Source organism: Simochromis diagramma, unplaced genomic scaffold (genome assembly GCF_900408965.1).
Source record: "Simochromis diagramma unplaced genomic scaffold, fSimDia1.1 OVJJ01000123.1, whole genome shotgun sequence".
Taxonomy (NCBI): domain Eukaryota; kingdom Metazoa; phylum Chordata; class Actinopteri; order Cichliformes; family Cichlidae; genus Simochromis; species Simochromis diagramma.
The window spans coordinates 785122-801885 of NW_024386778.1; the positions used below are offsets into that span (position 1 = coordinate 785122).

Here is a 16764-nt window from a genome sequence, read left to right on the forward strand (position 1 = left end):
AGACGGCATTTTGTGTGAGTGTTCACTCTTTCACGCTGCAGTTATTCACTTGTCTGTGCATGCCTGTGACAGGGCTCAGAGCCGATGGATGATGGTGGTGCTGTGACGCAGGTATTAAAAAAGCTGGGTTTGATGCTGCTGTCAAGTAGTTGTTTTTAATAAGAGCACTGATGAAGAGATTTTGGCGTGAGTGTGCTAATGTGTGTTTGCGTGCGTCTGCGTTTCACAGTGAATAGGCGCTTTGGTAGCCACGCTGTTTTGACAGGCAGTCCAGGAACAATCGCACTCAGTGACCCCTCTGACTGAGTGCACATGAGGATAAAAACACTCTCCCTCCCCCGATCTGAGCTCTTTCTCTTTCCTTTCTCCCCACTTTCCTGCTCCCTACCGTGCCGCTCACTCTCACTTTCACTCCCTCTTCTTACTTTCTTTTTTGTGCCTCTCCTCGCCGCACACTCCCCGTTTTCTCTTCATCTCTCTTTTTAATCTAGTGCCAGGCGTGTTGGCTTTTGCGTCTCTAGCGCTGACGAGCGCAGGGTCCCCAAACATCTGCTTGTTTGACTACTCTCAGTCCATCTGTCATCAGGGAGTCCACCGTCACACTCTTGTGCCCTGACCCAGTGGAGCTGAACTGGAAACTTTGAAGTGCGTGTCCTCCATGCTGCTGTTTTTAAAAGCCAACTCTGGTGCTCTGAAATGTAATTTGAGAGGCGTTCCTCTGGTTTCTTTTAGTCCAATAGTGGTCCGGCTCACTTTCTTTGCCAGTAAGATGTCACCATCTAGTGAGCGTGGTCGTTACTGCAGGCGGTGGTGTCACCGGGTTCATGACAGAACTTGATGATCCTTGCTGGAGCGGCTCGTGTGCATTTTTATAGAGATTTGACTCATACTGTTGCTCGAGAGCTGATACTGTGATTTTTAACCAAAGAATTTCATGACTTAAAAACAAATGTACAGAATTTCCAATAAAAATAGTTTGAGCAGAATTACTTTTAAGCATTTAGTGTTTCACTGTAGGAAGGAAGTGCTGCTTACTGACAAACCTGCAATTTGTGATATGACTCCAACACTGACAAAAAACATCGTGATCAGGCAAGAATATTCAAACCAACACAAACAGGGATTTGCCAACAGATTACTTATTTCACGTCGCATTTGTGTCATTGGCTCCTATCCAAATTTTAATTGGTGTTGGCCAATCCAAAAAGTACAAAAGTGGCCTTGGAGAATTATAATTATGCGTCTTCTTTTCTGTAGAAGCGCTGCTAAATGAGCTGCGTCGATTACTCTGTGATTTTCTAGATTTCTGGGTCCTGAAAAAATATTTTTGACAAGTGGTAAGTGAGCACTGGAGAAAGCTAGCAGGCTTCTTGTTCTGTTTTTAGGAACTGGGTCAGTGATAGTAAGTGGGTCAAGTGCAAAGCACTCGCTAAGATGCCTCCACAAACTTTTAAGTCCAACACATGCTGCGTGACCTTTCTGGGCCTAGTTTCCATTGTGTTCATAAGCTGGAATGACGATTTGAAAAGGCAGAACTGGAGTTCATGTGAGCTCTCAGTGTTGATCACTACCAATCAACATTTGGGAAAGACGCCACCGCTTGTAACGGAGGTGCTTCCTGTGACTGTGACGAGCTGATAGATCAACGATTTTATGAAAGGATATTGATGGATATTAAACGTAGCCTTATTTAAAGAAAAACAATGACAAATATGTATTCAGCTTGTAAAAAGTGTGATGTTTACTCGAGTGGTGCTCTGACACATTTAAATTGTTGTTTAAAAAGACGAAATCAAGGATGATGCCACTTAAGGAATTTTAGACATTTTTAGATCTTTTCTGTCCTTTTATAGATTAAAATGATTCAGTAATTAAATCGTTGTTAGATGCAGATGATAAAAGTAATTGTATGCCAGCAGCTCTGCCTGAGAGCTGAGGTTATTTTAGTTCAAATTTAAATCTAAACATTAAAATTCAATTTTTTTTTACAAACAATACTTTCCTGCTGTTTCAAAACAACGCTGGGGGAAATACGGTGCGACTTTGTTTTTATTAAGTGTCAGTAGGTGGTGCAAGCGGCCTTAACATGTCTGTAATGCAGGAAAAGTCACACGCATTCAGAATAGAGTTGTAATTTTGTATCCAGTTTTGGGGTTTTAAAAAAACATATTGTAAAACATTGTAGCTTCCTCACATATTCACATGAATGATGAAAAGTGTAATGTTAATGTAAAAAATGGTCTCTATAAAGAATAAACTGGACACTGATCTATTTATTTACTTAACAAATGTTTAACAGTGTCGTGTATATGAGCAGCCAGCGGGTAAAAATCACAGGACTGTAAAAAGTGCATCTTTATGTGAATTTGTAGAAAAATGTGCCTCCTTCAAAGTTTAAATGCCACCGAGGTCCCTTTCAGCACTGCTTTCATGTGACCTCACACATGACACTGTGGTTTCTATAACTTTTCTTTTTTACAAGTATTTCTCCTGCAGTAACTGTTACATTTTTCCCATCAGCCACAGTGTTTACTCTGATGTAGGAAGTCGAAGAGGCGAGCTTTCGGTTGATATGCCGGTCCTATACTGCTAATAGATTAGCTGGAAATAAAACACCACATCATATATTATTAGGCTACTTCCTTCGAAATTGGCGGGAGGCAGTCAACATTGTGAAAACAGCACGGAGGCTCCAGCAGGGGGGGGTACTGAGCCTGCATAGGCAAACCAACCCAGTCAATGAAACCAGAACAGAAGTGGCAGCTCCTCTGTTCTCTGACATGGCCAATTGCTACCCCGTGTCTCCGCTCTGTTTGCATCCTGCTGAGACTGTGGGAGATCATTGTGCGTGGTTCAGCACTGGTTAATGGAGAAAGATAAAAAGCTGCAACTCAGCCGTAGAAAAGGGGGAAAAGGCACACTTGGCACATCATCAAGTGTACTTTATCCAGCTGCTCTGAGAAAGGAGGTCGTGGGTGGGTGCTCACAATGCAGACTATGAAAGCGGCCGCAAAGGCGTTACAAAAGTGCACGTGTGTGTACACTTTAAGTCCTGCACCTGTGCACACGTCCACCGAAACGACTGTGGCGATCGCTGTGACGATCGCTGTGACGAGCGGGACCAGCTTTCGTCCCGGCTCACTTTTTAAAGTTATGAGTGACGAGTCTTGTCACTGCTGTGTGAGTTCTCACTGAGACGGGGTTCACATAGAAAGCTGGGGAACGTCGTAAATACTTTAGAAGAGAGCTCATCTGAGTCATCCACCATTAAATTACCTTCAGTAATGACTGTTGCCATTAAGTCATTATGGGCAGCATGAAAATGATTGCGCTCGATGTTAAGTCAACAGAAACAATGAATTAAAGTCATTATAATCGAAGCACATTTCTGTTTACATAATAACAACTCGGGTCGTCTTTGTTTTGCAGCTTCTGTCTTTACTTTGTGACTGAGAGGTGCAAACACGTGCACACATTTGAGCAGTTAGGAGGAGAAACGAGTCGACAACAAAAAATACATGTTTGTATACGACTTATCATTTGTTTTCCAAACAATGTGAATAAATAAAACCAGCGGATCGTCTAAATAAATGAACATTGTGTAGTTTTCTATATTGAGATTCTTCTAGGATTGCTAAATTATAGGTTGCACAGGAGGTTTGTGCAGAATATACAGAGTTTCCCCAGCAACCCTCCTAAAATTAAGTTTTGTCTGTGGGCAATTACCAGGAGCACAGCTTTAATTAGTGCCAACTATCACCAAGTGCTGAGCAGGTCTGCGAGCGTGGCTTCCACACACTGGCTCCGAGTTGTCGTCGCTGCCACTGTCGCACAGTTTTATGGATCAGCTGCTGTTGTATAGTTAAGTGCTGTCCGCTAATTCGGGCTAATAAAGCCATGTCAGTGTACTGAGCTAATAACTGGGTCGTGTGTTCCTGAGATACCGTAGCGCTCACTCTCCTGGCCACTGTGGGGCTGGTGCATGATGTGAGTCCTGCTGTCATCCAGCAAACAATAGGAAACCTTCACCTTCACCTAGACAGAAACCTGGGTGCTTTGTTTGAGCTGTGATTCACGCTGCTCGGCAGTCGGACCTGGTCTAAATTTTCCACTGCTTGTTTTTTGTTTTTTTTCCCCCCTTAGAGTGTGTGTGTGTGTGTGTGTGTGTGTGTGTGTGTGTGTCACGTCACCAGTGAAGCTGTTTGAGAACTGATTAGCTGAGGGAGCTCCTGGGAAAGCTGTAAAGGTAACCTTCTAATTCGTGGGGTTTAATTTGTATGTAAAAGTTGCCATGAAAGAAGTTGCTTGGCTTTACCCACGCATGTTCAAACATGACCGGCACATTATTTCTCTGTTCGCCAAAGAGACGACTGATACGTTGCATACTCATGAACCAGAACATGGGTGACACATCAGGATCGAGTTCAGTTTCTTGAAAGAGGTGCTGTTGACTCACTGCTGCTCTGAAGTAATGGATCTTTCCCTTTAATTGCAACGCCTCTTAAATTCAGTTTAAAGCCATTCATTTTTAACTACATCTCGATAGTGTGTCAGAACTTTTGGTTCTGATGCTCTCGCTGATGAAGAGGCAGAATTACTACACAACACTGCAGCTGTTACAGAAATGACTGAAACTGGAATATAACTGCAAACAAGACTTTTACTTCCTGTGGGGAAAAAACGGGAAAAATTTGTGAAAAGTACGCAGCACAATTGCTTTCATTCATGACTTTTAAGCAATTCGGAGACATAAATATGCCCAAACATCTTGTGACTTACTCATCTTCACCAAAGTTTTTCAAAAATGAATACCAGAGAGATGTGTGTGTGTGTGTGTGTGTGTGTGTGTGTGTGTGGTATTTCTAATGGCTTCTCCGTCTTAACTGTCTCACCTCAGCTATCTAAAGCATGCGTCTCTCTGTGTCTTAGAGGCCCCAGGAGTCCTGGTAATACTAAGTACAACAACTATTCGTTCTGAAACGCACACACGCACCCACACACAGTCGCACCCACACACAGTCGCACCCACACACACACACAGCCACAGGAAGCAAATCCTGGGCCAAAGTGGGCTTAGTGTGTAGCCAGTCTGGAATGGCACCAACAAACCCCAGAACAAGCCAAACCTGACCAGACCAAACCAGAGCTCTGCTGGCAGACTGGTTGTTGAGCTTTTTTCAAGCATAGTTTTGTTATGAAATTCTTTCATAAAGGTCACTCGGTGCTTTTCATTCGTGCACCCTCAGGTGGATCTGTTGGGCCGGCGCTCACTCGTACTCCATGTTCTGCAGATAAGGACTCTCTCTGGGTACCAGGAGTCTGTCTTCCTGCGTTAGTGATATTTGTACATCGTGCTTTATTTATAAATGACAATGAAAGATACATTTTAGTTGGTGTTGGTGTGGAGAGTAACCTTCAGTAATAGTAATAAATCACACAGCAATAGTTTGTTCATGTAGCTGTAAAAAGCATGATAATATATTAAGTAATCCAAAGTGTTCAGAATAGTTACTCTCACTGAGTAACGTAACAGAATACGTTACAAAATACATTTTGGGGCATGTAATCTGTAATCTGTAGTGGAATACATTTTAAAGTAACCTTCCCAACACTGGATTATATAAACAAATAATTACAATTTCTCCACTGTCAGTGATACTTGTGATATGGGCCAATTAAAATCTTTCCAAATTAAAAAACGCTGTCATTGGACTCTAAGCTTGGTTACTTTCGGTCAGATTTAATATTTAATTTAATCAATTTTAATGTGATTTAATTTCAAGTGCAAAAGCAAAAATGCAGCAAACTCGTTTTTCATTCTGAACATTTGTTTTGCTGCTCAGACGTTAGAAGAAAAAACTCCTTCAACCGTAATCGATTTAAAACAACAAATATGGATCCTGGTAAAAATATTTAATCCAGCGTATTAACTATAAATTTAGTCTAAAATCATTTGAATTGATTGAAGCTGATTCTGTTTAAACTTTATTTCAGTGAACATTTAATGTCAGAGTGTTTCTCAACACAGAGTCCTGTGGTTGGATGTGTGTGTGTGTGTACTCCCCCCCTCCCTGCTCCATCACTGGCCTCTCTCCCGAGCTCTCTTGCCTCCCTCAGAGATCCCGACCACGGCTTCTTCAGAACGAACTAACCTCTAATGTTTGTCCTGCGCTGCCTCCAGCAGTCTCCACTGTAAGAAGTGGTGAGCAGGTTATGCTGGCTGGACCATGTCTAATGTTCTTAAATGGCCCTTAACAACCACAGTGACCTGTTAATAACTGGACTATCGTGCGGTCGTGGTCACTGAAAAGTGCTCAGTTTATGGTCACCCATTAATGTCCTGTTTGGGCCACGAAAGCGTCTGCATTTGCCACTATAGACCAACAAGGAGTCGGCTCTGTGACTGGTGGCTGGAACAGTGATTTGACATTTGATTTGTGAGAAGAAAATATGCGATTTTTATTAGTGAACAATTTTAAAATACCAAAAATGGAGGAGAAGGAGAATAATGTGTGTTTATATATGATCTGCAAATGTGCTTGTCTTGTGTCGCTGCGTGCTAATGGGAACACGGTGTTGTCATTCACTGTGACGAATAATGAAACTTGTAATAATGAACCGTTCGTTTATGAATGAATAAAATGTAGAGTCCACTACATTCTCACATGAAGTCATCATGTTAGGCTCTCTGCATACATTCTTCTATGTATATATCTGTGAACCACAGACTACATATAACAGATATCAGCCATTGTTTATGGGATGCTACACTTTGCTGCCTACATTTTGTTTTTCTAACTCCAGAAATATTTAGGTTTAACGTAGCAGGAGGCAAACTGAATGACTGACCACACCTGTGCAGGTTGGTTTCCAGGCAGGCTCAGAGTTTGATGCTCTGAATTCCACAAAAACATGACACTAAGCTGAGTTACAGTTACAGAACTGGTGTCTGTGCTCAGACTGTCTGTGTCATCGTTCTCTGGCTGTCGGTTTATGTTATTTGTACAGTTATATTACTGTAATGACGATAAAAACTTTCAATTCAATTAAAACAAACAAAGGGCTCCTAAAAATATCCAAGTCTCCACTTAGAATGATGTTTGTGTCTTTGTTACCAGCATCAGGGGTAAAAAGGGTCTGCGGCTCACACTGACTTTAGATTTTAAAAGTCCCACACCGATATATTTTGTTTCATTTGACACTTGCTCTATGTTTGGACCGTGCACTCCCACTCCCTCTATATTTATGATATGGTCACCACGCATTCAGACACACACCCCAGATCCAAAGCGAGTCCAGTCTCATACCCAGGAGTGGGGATCCCAGGCACTGGTTTCTGCACGTCACCACAGGAATGCCAGCAATGCTCCAGTATGGATCCCATTGTGTCAGAAAGGAGCTTTGTCAGAACCGATGTGTAATATGGTGGCTGCAAACGTCTTCAGCACTGGGCAGATGTCAAAACAAACATGGAGGTAGAAGAGTGACTTGGGTAGAATTATTTGTTTAGTGTTATCATTGTTAACCTCCTGAGACCTGAACTCTTTCGTGGCATTTTGACTTTCTCTTTGCTGTTTGGGCTGATTGGGGCCTGATTCATGTAAAAACAAAGAATTACCTGATTTCTTTTTTTTAACTTGATTTTTGTTTCTGAGAAAAACGAGATCCACATACATTCACTTTAACTTTTGATAGCACAGTGGCAGGATAACGTCCTCGTAAGTGGATATCAGGCCCTTGTAGAGCAAGATTTAGTATTTTGGTCTGAACAACCCAAAATGTGACGTCCACATATGTGGACGCCAGGTCCTAGGAGGTTAATAGTGATCGGCACAGAAGAACGCTTTCTTGGGAAAATTCCCGTGTATTTACTACTATCGGCATATTTGTTCATATGTGTCATCGAGTCAAAGGCCAAACGAGACGGAGAGCAGCTCCCTGACAGTCGTGGGTTGGGCCGTAGATTAATATTGAATCACCTGGACAACATGAGAGGACTGGACTTTTGTGTAAGCTGAGAAGCGGTGACACAGCAACGGCTGAGAGCGAGAGACTTCTCGCAGTCACTCCGTTGGCAGGCTCTCTGTGTGTGTTTGGTAAACAAACGTTACCCAAGATAGAGCAGGGAGGTGTGAACAAGAGGAATTTTTTCTTTCCTGTCCACAAAAACATCTTGCTTGATGACTTTGTCTGCACACATAAGTTGTGTAAAGTATCTGAGGGCAGAATGATCCCACTGGAGAGTCGGTGAGGCAGGAAATGAGCCAGGGGAGGATCCAGCCTGACTGGGTCAGTGCTGGGAGTTTCTAGGCTTCTCTTTCTGGGTCACTAAAGATTTTCCTCATTTGTCTTGTGCTTTGGTAACCAGTGCATGAGCATCCATTTTCCCCTGCAGGTCCTGGGAGGCTGATATGAAGTGTTAGTGTGACTAACATTTGTGTCATCTAAGAGGGCACAGTTCCTAGAGAAGACATGGCAGCTTCCTGTTGCCTCACACACACCGCTCTCCTGCCCTCCCACGTTCCACTCTGTCCTGTCCTGCCTTGTACCCATGCAGCTTCGGAAGTTCCACCCCCACCCTGGGCTTGCCAGATTGCTTTTGTGCTGCATTGCGTGATGCCAAACTGCCCCTGTGCGTCACTGGGAGCACCCTTCCTACACACACACACACACATTGTAAATACATGCTGCTTTGTCACACCGTCCTACTCGTGGGCTTGTCTTTATTTGTATTACAGAGACGGTTGGGTAGTAACTGGTAATGCAAAGGTTTTGCTTTATATCACATGTGCATATATTAGTGGGAATATTTTTTTTTAAGTTCACTTAGTGACCTACAAAGTAACTGACTGCATTTTTAAAGTTAGCCGTCCTCTCCTGTTTGTAGAAAACTGGATCAAGCTGATCTTATCATCCTGTACAGAATAACCACCAACCCTTTGTTTCCGTGTCATTTTCAGATAGCAAACTTTAAAAACCGGATTTCTTTCACACTTTTTGTCTTCAGCCAGCAGAGCCTCGGCAGAACAGCACGTCAATTCAAACAGTAACAAAGTCAAATGAATCCTTTTTATTAAGAGCTCTTTGCCTTAAATTGCTTCTGTTTAAATCAAATGTCATCATGACAGAAATGTGGTGAATGTTTGTTTTGATATTACGGAGTTTAAGTCTCAGTCTCCACAGGAGCATTATGGGTGCTGGGGCAGGAGCATTATGGGGGGGCAGGAGCATGCACACGCCTCTATACTCCTGGAAGCCTCACTGAGGCAGAAATGGAAACCAGAGCAAAGACGGCAGGTCTTTAGCGTCGCTCCTGTCGGGCAGCAGCACATCCAGAACGTGGGACGATTTTCTTTTTCGCTGCGCTTTCCTTCATTATTATTACTTAATTATTGTAATTGCGCGTGTACAGGTATGGCTACACGTTACTGGATGTATTGATCTGCGTGTCAGTGGGAAACGCTGGTCACCAGCTTAGAAACTGTTGTGTTAATGAAACACACCAGAGCTGCTCTCTTTGTTTCTTTGAATATCACAAAGCAAACCCCGTAAAAGTTACTGGAACAAATAAATAAAAAAGTAAAGTGTTTTTTTTTTTAAAAATGTTGTTTATTTCGTCCAATGAGCTGTTTTTTGTTTTTTTTCCAAAGCAATACTTTGATCTTATTGGCGTTTTTTCATTTTTGTGTTTTTCTGGATCCAAAGTTGAACCCGTGCACCACCAAACTCATATTGTTGGCCACATACAGCCCACTTTAATCTTTAGTGGGCAGACCAGTGAAAATCATCTTTCTTTCACTGTACAGATGTTTATTTGCACATTTAATACCGAAGATATTTTAATATTAGAAAAAGACGTGCAAACGTGTGCTATTTCTGTACACGGCAGAGAAATGCTGCTGTAGTTCATACATTGTAAGAAATGTGTGAAACTGCAGACATGTTTACATATTGACTGTCATAAATAATTATGAAACTGAAAGTTTTTATTAAAAATAACTCACCCAGTAAAACCACATTTTTCTGCCTTTTAATTGTTCATCTATTATCTACCTCCTGTGGTTTAGTATGAATGAGCTCTTTGTTTATTGGAAAAGCTGTAAAAATGATGAAAATACAGTTAGAAGACCAAAATGACTCGATTGGACGAGTCAGGCTGACCTCGGGGTTTTTTACACGTCACCCTGAACTGTTCCCAAAATCGTTCATCTTTTTTTGCGCTGCCAAACTTGGTGGGTGAGTAAGTACAGAGATGTCGAGTGTGTGCGCACCAAACGGTTTCTCAGCTTTGGTTTCCACCTTTGATCGTTTCCATGTGGGGCCCTCCACTCTGGTGCTGACACTTTTAGTTTGAAAGGGCAACTCAAACGTGATCATAGCTTTGCTTTTCAACATTTCCTACTGGCATCACACAGCAAGGAAAGAAGGAAGAGTCACTCGTCATGCTAGTTTGCAGTCAAACGTTCCCCATCTTTATAAAATACGGGAGCGATACTGGCCCACGGATAACTGCCTTTCTGTTCCTCAGTATTTGACTCAATCAGTGTCTATGCTAATAACAAAGGGGTCTTCCTCTCTGACTCATATCCTTCCAACAGGTAGACTTACTCCCACTCTTTTTTTCCCTTTTCACTTTATCTTCCTTTCTTCTCTGCCTCTATCTCTGTCTTTCTCTTTTTTCAGGGACCACACATAGCATCGGTGACCCTGGCGGCCTACGAGTGCGGCTCTGTGGATTTCCCCGAGCCACCGTATCCAGAACAAATAGTTTGTCCCCAACAGGAAGCACCAGCATCAGATTCTGGTGCTGAGCAGGTGGGTGTGGAAGCTGTGGGGTCAGAGACGCTCCAGGGAAAAGTCTCACTGTGGACCATCCTCTCTAAAGTCCGTCTGGAAGCTTGTATGTGGGTGAGTGTGTGTTACACGTCAGGCACCGTCAGCTGTGGACATTATAGATGAGAACATTTTTAAAAAACCTGCAGAGTTCGGCTCCTTTCGTTCAGTTTCGGTCACAGTTTGCAAAAACCTTTCATATTAGCCACAGCTCGTAGCAGTGTTCAGTGTTTGTGATGCTTACAGGTGGATATCTCATGTCTGCTAAATGTCAGTTTCTCATGAACTAAGAAAAAACCATCTTTGTAGACGTATTCTGTGGGTGTCGTTACGCAGAATCGCACCAAAACCTGAAGGACAGCACGCTCAAAACTTGGTGAAGATCGAATCCTAATACAGACTATTTAAACTCTTTGGCGCCATTCTGACCATATCAAAGGTTATGCTAATTTATGCTAATTAACTTGCATTTTTTACCTTTCACACTCAAAGCAGAAACGACACAAAGGTGCATTAAAACTGGGTGCAAATGTATTCATTGATAACTGGTCTGCCTGGAAAACCCCTGCTCCTTCCTGTGAATTTCCCCTAACCAGCATCGATGGTTTCACACCTCTAACCAACCCTGTGGCTGCAAAGACCAACATCTCTTTTTTTTCAATCGATGAGGTTTTTTTCAGACGTGCATCAGAAACACTTTTATCTCTTTATATGAAAACAGCTGCTTTTCAAACACTTGGAGGTCTCGTATTAGCAGCGTCCACTTCCAGAGCGCGTGGGTCTGCGTGAGTTTTTATAAAGTCACTGACGATAACTTGCACACAAAAACACAACAGTCACGCTCGATTATGTGCGCTTTTGTTTACGTTTTCTCAGTGACGTGTGGACCTGCTGAACATTCGGAGAATAGAGAACTTGGCGTCTGACACATTAGATGACTTTGATCGTTGTTGTCCATTTCCCTTTTCCTCTTAATGTGGAAGGTTCAGAGATGAGGGGGAAATGCATGTTATCAGCTACGAGGCTTTACTGGAACTGGGCTCCCTGCTCAGACCGGCGTTCATTATGTAACTTTATTTTATATAATTATGCATTTATGGTCCTTTGACTTGATCTTTATTTGATCCGTTTTCACTTTAAACGTCCCCTCCAACCTTCCACTTTGTGTTACCATATATGTGTATACACACCGATCCAGCATGTAAAAAAAAAAAAAAGTGTGCATGTTTTATTAATTGGTGCAGCACGGTCGTTTCTCTGCTTTCAAAATGGAGTCGCATTTTGCTCCCAGTCGAGCTGCAGCATCGTGTTACGAGCAGCGATATCCAAGTGTGTGTTGGCGGGGGGGGGGGGGGTGCTATCCAATCCCCTCGGATTCATAACCACCCACTACCAACCAACCACTGCCCCTTTGTAACCTCAGCCTGGCACGACCTCGGCCGAGGCTTGTCGGCGATTCAGTTGGAAACACCTGTCGCACCCACGGCTTCAAAGCGCCCACGTCAACATTTCCCCTCCTCCTCCCACCTTGTGGATACGTCGCTGATGAGACGCGTGTGATTCCCCTCCTACCTTCTCTGTCCTCTTTGTTGTCTCTTCTTCTCTGTGCTCGGTGGACAGAGAAGCTCAGAGGTCCGCTTTAAGAGCGGCGCCGTGCAGGTAGACGCGTTTCGCTGCCCCCCACACAAACCCACACGGCCACAATGCTCACACACAGAGGCAGAGCTGCTGAATGGAGCAGCTGCCAGGGAGATTAAGACACATCTCCATTATGAGGAAAAAAACTGGCACATTTCATCAAAGACTCCAGTGTTAACAAGAGAACAGGGTGTCCAGATTAAAGATCGAGTTTGCCAGGTTTGGGGATAGCACCGCCTCCCGAGAATGATTGTTTGGGCTTGTTGTTGCTGCCATGGTTGCTAACTACCTACTAATCATCTTCTGGCTCCAGCCATCCAGCAACATACAAGTAATGTGCCTGCGATTAGTCAGTTATATCCTTCTGGGGGAGAAGTTGTTTTGTGTTCCAACGAGACAACTGAAGTGCAAAAGGATTTTTTCTTCTTTTCGTTGCTGTCGGTGCATCGAAGGGTGTCGGGATGTGGTAAATCTCGAAATCACCCATTTGTCATCTGAAACTTAAACTAACTGTATCTTCTTGTCCCCGGCTTTGTGCATACTTTTCCTTTGTGCCTGGAAACATTAAAGTAATGAGCTGTGAGCAACTCCAAAAACGCAGCATTTCTTGGCGGCTGTTTTCATTGTGTTAATTAAGTCTGTAACCCTCACCCGCTCTCTCCCCCCTCCGAACTCCTACCCTGTTCTCATGTTTTGGTGGATGAACTTGGTGAACCGACTGAAGTGCTGAGGATTTATTTCCCCCCCAAATCACTTCCGCTTTCTTCCTGTTAAGCCCCCTACAATCACACAATCATATGGCTACAAGCTCATTGTCGCTGTCGGACTTGGATGTTCTGGTTGCTTGGACGAGCTCCCTCTCCCCCAGATTTGTTAGCGCATCTTAAATTTTCTTGAAAAGGTTGCAGATTGGAGAGGAGGAGCCAGGAGTTTCACACACCCTGGACCCGTGTTTAACGTATCCATGATTGTTTAATAATCTGCCGGATTTATTTCTTGTAAATCTTTTCCGTTTTATTCCCATTAAGCGCACTGATCTCAAATCCCCGACGTCAAGCATCGCAAGCTGCTTTGCATAGTGGATATTGATATTTCATGTCTATTAACCGTCTGAAGGCAAGAAAAACATGGAATGATTTAGCGTAACAAAAAGTCATTTCACAGCCAGATGTCTTGAGGCATAATTAATATTTAAAGCTGTGGCATCACTTAACCGCAGATCTTGAATACAGTATAAGTGTTTTTAATAACTGCGCTCTACATCTGAGATATCTGTCCAGAAGCTCTGTCGATTGCAGATTTTGACATAACAGAAGTGTGTGTGTGTTATATATGAAATCACATGATGAGTATAAACATGAATGAAACGTGTGTGAACAGGGTGTGGGCACAGCCATCGGAGAGCTGCCTCCGTACTTCATGGCGCGAGCGGCTCGGCTGTCTGGCACTGAACCCGATGATGAGGATTACCAGGAGTTTGAGGAAATGCTGGACCAGGCAGAGGCCACGCAGGTGACACGCTACTCATCTCAGACTCATCATCTTCATCATCATTCTCTGTAATCAAACTTCCCCTCTCCTACCTCCTTCTTTCCTGCATCGCACATCTTTTCAGTATAAAACTTCTTTTTTCTGTCGTTTCCTCTCCGCTCGTTTGCCTTCATCACTCCATCACATTTTTTTTGCTCTATACCAAAAGTCACGTCTGATGTGGCAAATTTGCTTTTGTAACCTGTGTGTGTTTGTGTTTGAACCTCCCCTCGGTGTCTCAAGACTGCAGCGCTTTCACAATGCTGTGACTAAGGAAACAGCAATGATGCACTAGAGTAAAATGTTCCCGCGATATCCGGGCCCTCGTTGAGTAATTTCCTGTTTGCGTTTGGGTTTTTTGGGTTCTCATGTCTAACATCTCTGCAAATGTTTCAACAATGCCTAACAACTCTGTCTAAATATTTATTTTTCCACCCTCTTGCGATTATGAATAGAGGGAGAGGAATGAACAGCAACATGCACGTGGATTTCCAAAGGCTTGTCATGTGTATGTCCATCGTCAGTCAAAGGCTGCGGTAGGTCAGGTGGATAAAACGACCAGCAGCTGAAGCGAGCTGCAGCCGACTCACTCATTTTCTCTGCTTTGAGCTGCGAGCAATAACTTTATTTTTTAATGAGGGTGTCTCAGATATTAAAGGACTGCTACGTGTTCAGTGTCCGTTTCATCTTTTGAAGCATGCGTGTAGGATCTGTGACTTCTTCAGCCACAGTTGCATTCTGGGTAATTAAATAAGTAAGTAAAGTTTATTTATTAAGCGCTTTTCATAGACAGGTAGTCACAAAGCGCTGCACACAGAGATGAAAATAAACAGTACAATAAATAGCAAAATGCACAATATAGAGTTTAAATGTAAATTAAAAATATAAAAATGTAAAAAGCGTTGGTCAACAGAAAGCTTGTTTAAACAGTAAAGTTTTAACTGCTTTTTAAAGGATTCCACAGAGTCAACCAAACGTAGTTGTAGAGGCAGACCGGTCCACAGCCTTGGTGCCACAGACTGAAAGGCTCCGCCCCCTTTCCTCTTCAGACAAGCACTGAATTTAATTGTAATGGGGAAACATGGCCGACATACGGACCTCTGGCCATAACTGACAAAATGCTTTTTAGCACTTTTTGTATGTCTAGCATAAAAATTGAGAAACAATTGGTGCTTATCCTTTTACACATTTTAATGAATTATTTTTCATCTATATTTACAAAAATATATTTTCAAATGTTTTTTTTTTTTTTTCTGTAAGGTATAGAATAATTGTTTTAGCATATTAAAATAAAATTTAACCCGAACTCTTCCACAGCAGCATTTGTAATTTCTCTGATTGGGACCTGATGAATGTAAAAACATGAATGAAAAAAGATGAATGTAACCTCATTTTTGTTTCTAAGAAAAATCAGAGCCACATCTGAGGATATTCATTTAAAATTTCGATAGAACAGTAGCAGTATAACGTCCTTGTAAGTGGATATCAGGCCCCTGTAGAGCAAAATTGAGTATTTTGGTCTAAATAACCCAAAATGTGACGTCCACATATGTGGACGCCAGGTCCTATAGGAGGATAAAAATTGTTATTTCCACCTTATTGAATTTAAATCAGGGCCAATTTGTTGTAGTTAAACACAAGTTGTTGTTTTTGTTGTTGTTGTTGTTGTTGTTTTTTTTTTTTTAAATGAGCAATTTAAAAATGTAATATTTTTTCTTTTATATCAATTTAATAAGTAATAAGTTGCAGCTTTCAGCACTATTGTAACACAGAGGAGTTACGCAGGTTTGAACTTTGATCTTTCTTTTTCTTCTCATTCTACCTGATCAGCTTAAACCACGTTGTACCTGTTACGCCTTCAGTTGGCTGAAGTAGTAATCGGTGATTAGTTGTCACAAATGAACTTTGAAGTCAATAATTACAACATATTTAAAGACGTGTGGTTCCTGAGACGAGCCGCTGTTTCCATTATCAGCAACTTCAACAAATGTGGACGAGGGCTGCGCACACAGACATCAAACTTCGTGAAGCTCTGAATATTTACAGATATGTACATGTGCTTCCTTTTCATGAGCTTTATCATTCAGATTTGTGGTTTTTATGAACTCAGTGTTAAATCCTACATGTGCTTTTCCTTGGGCATAAATATATTTAGACTGGAGTCATTTAGCATATAAATCAATGTTTACACCAAAGTTTGTTGTCAGTGGAACAACAGCGCAGCAGCACGCTTTGATCGAATGCTGAATTTTGCCGTTAAAACAGAGAAAAGCAAAACAGCAACTTCAAAATATTTTGATATTAAAATGAAATCTGTTTCAGTCATGAAAGTAAGTAAAATTTTATTTATATAGCACATTTCTAGATAAAAGATCACAAAGTGCTTCACAAGGTATAAAACAAAAACAGTCAAAAGCATCCAGTCTGCATGTGGATGCACTCGTTAGGTCAATGTGAGCTCAGGAGTTTCCTTTTGCACCACGTCAGGCTGGACTTGAAAAGGAAAACAAAACGTTGGCAGGTGTGCACGAGGTGGGCGCACGTTCACATCGATTCTGGATTTACAACTATTATGTGTGACGATGTGGACTGCGCGGGGTTCTTGTTCACACATGCATGCAGCCCTCATGAAGCGGCGCTTCCAACTTTAAAAGAAGAATCAAATAAAAGGCAGCTGTGCAAAGAGTCGAGTTTTGGAGCGTCTGCTTGTTTTCTGACAAACCAACCAGACGCAGGAGCGGCGTGCTGCCTTCCTATGCTGTT

At 42.3% G+C, this 16764-nt stretch overlaps 2 protein-coding genes and 1 long non-coding RNA gene across 4 annotated transcripts in view; 2 read left to right on the forward strand and 1 right to left on the reverse strand.

The window, feature by feature from the left end:
- Nucleotides 1–16764, reverse strand: part of LOC120720571 — a 914567-nt gene that overhangs the window by 83524 nt on the left and 814279 nt on the right. The window lies entirely within an intron of this gene.
- Nucleotides 1–16764, forward strand: part of LOC120722325 (vacuole membrane protein 1-like) — a 62821-nt gene that overhangs the window by 22302 nt on the left and 23755 nt on the right. For both annotated transcript variants that reach the window (XM_040013296.1, XM_040013304.1), the window contains 2 exons: nucleotides 10684–10908; nucleotides 13852–13983. In XM_040013296.1, the coding sequence (XP_039869230.1) occupies nucleotides 10684–10908; nucleotides 13852–13983 (357 nt within the window). The remainder of the gene's footprint in view (nucleotides 1–10683; nucleotides 10909–13851; nucleotides 13984–16764) is intronic.
- LOC120722410 lies at nucleotides 4–10552 on the forward strand. The gene is made up of 2 exons (XR_005693440.1): nucleotides 4–4166; nucleotides 4820–10552. It is a non-coding gene; the product is annotated as an uncharacterized LOC120722410 (long non-coding RNA).